The following is a 3,691-nucleotide window of genomic DNA, read 5'->3' on the forward strand; positions in this document are numbered from 1 at the left end:
TAAGGAAACTGTAAGAAGTCGAGTTGAAATACAAATTTTCTGCTTGAAGATTTAAGCACTAGAAATAAGTAAACATTTCTTAAATTAAGTGTATTTACCCTTATTTTGAGTAGGTAAATGAGGTAGTTTGCACATGGAATTAGTATTTTTACTCTTAAAATAAAAATATTTATATAAAATGCGCTTGAAATAAGACAATGCAATTGCTTTTTCTTCTTATAAATGTAAATTGTCTTGTTCTATTGGCAAAATGTCTCTTTTACCTCCTCAATCCAAGTACAAATGCACTTATTTTAAGAAAAAATGACCTCTAGATTTGGATTTTTTCCAGTGAGTGCTTTGCTGCACTTCAGCCTCTTTAGCACCAGATTAAAAAATCATTCTAAAAATCCATCCATGTATTTCTTTACACCTGTTAAGGATCCATATTGCTTCTTCTCCTGCCCCCCCAGCTCCACCTGTACGACATAGAGTCCAGGATGAAGACCACACTGCTCAGTTTCTGCTCCTACGTCCAGTGGGTGCCCGGCAGCGACGTGGTGGTCGCCCAGAACAGAGGCAACGTGTGCGTCTGGTACAACATCGACAGCCCAGAAAGCATCACCATGATCCCCATCAAGGTGACAATTTGCGCACAAGATCCCAGAAACATCTCATCACAGATTACATACAGATGCCGCCTGTCGTCATCGTCGGGTTTTCCTACATTGTGTAAAGTGTTCTGCACAGCTTTCTTGGTGAATTTAAACCTAAACATATAAAAATAGTAACAGTTTATTAGAAAAACCTCAGATAACTGTGAAATTTTGCCCAATTCTGTTTTTCCCAAAATCAGTAAAAAATGAGCTTTAAAAAGTTACACTGGCAAAAAAAAGGCGTAATTGAAAACATTTTCATCTATAATAACTTTATTAAATAAAACAGCTGCACTACCTTAGTGGTTGGGGAGGAATGTTAAGGCCCTAAAGGACTTGAAACATTCCCATTATCTGCGAAATGTAAATAAAAACGAGTGATAAACACGTAAACACTGGTTACTTCATTAATACACAGTACGCTTCAGACAACTTGTTTCCTCTCACTTTATTCCTGCTTGTGCTTCTCTGCTCCTGCACTGCAAAAAACATCTAGAAATCAGTAAAAAATGTCTTAAATTAAGTGTATTTACCCTTAATATGAGCAGGTAAATAAGATGATCTGCCAATGGAATGAGTATTTTTACTCCTAAAATAAGATAATTAGATAATATACACTTGAAATAAGACAAAGCAATTGTCTTATTTCTTATTTTAAATGTAAATTGTCTTGTTCCATTGGCAAAGTGTCTCACTTACCTCCTCGATTCAAGAAAAAATGCACTTATTGAGCAAAAATTACTTCCATTTTTTTGCAGTGTGGGAAAGCTGAATTGATCCAACCTTCTCTTCAGTCACCATCCTTGGGCAGTTGGTTGCCCTTGGATTTCATGTTATTTTTTTTGTTGCTGTTTAAAAATGTTGTTTTTCTTGTGCCATCATTTCTCAATTCCATTCCTTGCACAAGCAGCAACACAACACTGCACGAGGAAGTAGAAGTCAGCCATTTTCAACTTTTCAGAAAACATCCTTTTGTCGTCCAGCCATTTCTCTCCAGGAGTTTTTCTACAATCCGTTGTTAGTGGGGATATTTCTGGGCTAAATCATAGGATGTCTCTAGATGTTTACCTTTCCTAACTCTTGTGAGCAGGAGCTGCTGCTCGCCCGCCATGTTTTCCGCGCTGACCCCTGCACATTCTGCAAATTTCCCTTGGTGTGCAGTGATGAAATTCTGTCCACATGCACATCCCATAGAGGGGCGTGGAAGCCCATAATATGTAATTTCAGGCCACGCTTAACGCTCTAAGCTAGTATCATGGACTCTTACAATTCAAGATGGTTTACAGATTTTATAGTAATATTGAGCTTTTAAAAGTTATTTGAAACTTTTATCATTTTTGTCAGGATGCGTTTATAATCACATTCTAATAGGGCTAAACTCTCATACTTAACTGCGTGCTAATCAGACCCTCAGCATGATGCTGCCGCCACCTTACTTGAAAACAAGCAAAGAATTCTTATGCCATGTTTAGTCTGACCTTAAACCTTTTCTCCAGCAGCTCTTTCGCTCTCCCATGTCTTCAGCTGCTGATTTCAGTCAAACTTTAGTCTTTTAACAGAAGTTTCCTTCTTTACATCCTCTCACTCCCTGTTATTGTTAAACTGTTTTCCTGCCTATAGGGACTCTAGTATTCCAGGTGATCCTGGGCTGTCCTAACCAGTTTCCTTTCATCTAAAGGTGACTGTCTAGCTCAGGGGTCTGCAACCTTTAGAGCCATTTTGCAGAGTGAGCCTGAATAAAAGTCTATTAGAGCCGTAAATATCACTTTGACCTTTTGATAAAACACAACTCATTCTGTCTGAACATCCACCTTAACCCCTCAGTCACTATATAGAGCGGGGACTATATAGAAAACAGACCGTTTGGAAGGATGATCACTACTTTTCACTCCCCATTGATCACGGGACTCCGCCTCCTCGCACAATGCCTGTGTCATGTTTGTTCTCTCTGGCCACAAAATGAATCCCATGATGCTTTGCAAGAAGAGCCCTTATATCTGCTCATCTAGTGATCATTGATCTACACCACTATTCAAGGTGCATTGTGGGAAATTTTGAGTCCACTTATTTTTCATCCACTAGACATTTGGACACTCATATAAAATGGCTAACCACTATAGTGCTCTTTGTAAGGGTTAGAGGGAACGTTTTCCTATTGGTATAATTGTTAAATATCGGAAATAGGAAACTTCTATTTTAAAGCGCAAACATTTAATTTGTTGGGTTCTTTTGAAATAAAGAAAAAAAAAAAAAAATTTCCAAAAAAAAAAAAAAAGAAATTTCTGAGTGTTGATATCTGTGGAAATTATGCAAAACAGAGCAGATAGTTTCTAAACTGATGATGGGAAAAAAAAACACAAACATTATTGTTACTTTTTAATCCCATTTTGCTGTGGAAAAGTCTAATAAAATATTTTGTATTAGACTTAAAAAAAAATCTTCTAAAGCCTCTAAAACTGGCATGTGTTATCATCCTGTATTCAGGACCAATACTTGGTTCTTTAATGTTTTTAGAAACATTAAAGATCCTCTGTAGAAGGTTGATGGAACATCCTGCAGCTCTGGAGCCGCAGGTTGAAAGTTTAGCTGATGAAGCTAAATCTATAAACCACACATTTATATTTACAATCACCTACTGTATAATTGATTCTGCAATGGCTAAAAGCTAAAGCTCCATTACTAACCTGATGGAAAGTGTATAGAAGACGGTTAGAAGTCATGTTTGGGTTCTAGGAAGCCAACTAGTTTAGATGAACAATATCTATTCTGATTAAAGAATAAACCAGGCTATTATGGCTATAAAAATATCCACCAAATGGTAGTGTATTTAGTTACTTTATTGAGACAGTATTAATATATACACTATATTGCCAAAAGTATTTGCTCACCCATCCAAATTATTGGAATCAGGTGTTCCAATCACTTCCATGGCCACAGGTGTATAAATTCAAGCACCTAGGCATGCAGACTGTTTTATCAAACTTTTGTGAAAGAATTGGTCGCTCTCAGGAGCTCAGTGAATTCCAGCGTGGAACTGTGATAGGATGCCACCTGTG

The 3,691-nt window shown here is 37.2% G+C and overlaps 1 protein-coding gene across 1 annotated transcript in view; it reads left to right on the forward strand.

The window, feature by feature from the left end:
* ift172 (intraflagellar transport 172) overlaps nt 1-3,691 on the forward strand; it is an 87,082-nt gene that overhangs the window by 28,215 nt on the left and 55,176 nt on the right. Inside the window, exon 16 of the mRNA XM_015372829.1 lies at nt 453-620. Coding sequence (XP_015228315.1) covers nt 453-620 — 168 coding nt within the window. The remainder of the gene's footprint in view (nt 1-452; nt 621-3,691) is intronic.

Source organism: Cyprinodon variegatus, unplaced genomic scaffold, assembly GCF_000732505.1.
Source record: "Cyprinodon variegatus isolate N-32 unplaced genomic scaffold, C_variegatus-1.0 Scaffold76, whole genome shotgun sequence".
Classification (NCBI taxonomy): domain Eukaryota; kingdom Metazoa; phylum Chordata; class Actinopteri; order Cyprinodontiformes; family Cyprinodontidae; genus Cyprinodon; species Cyprinodon variegatus.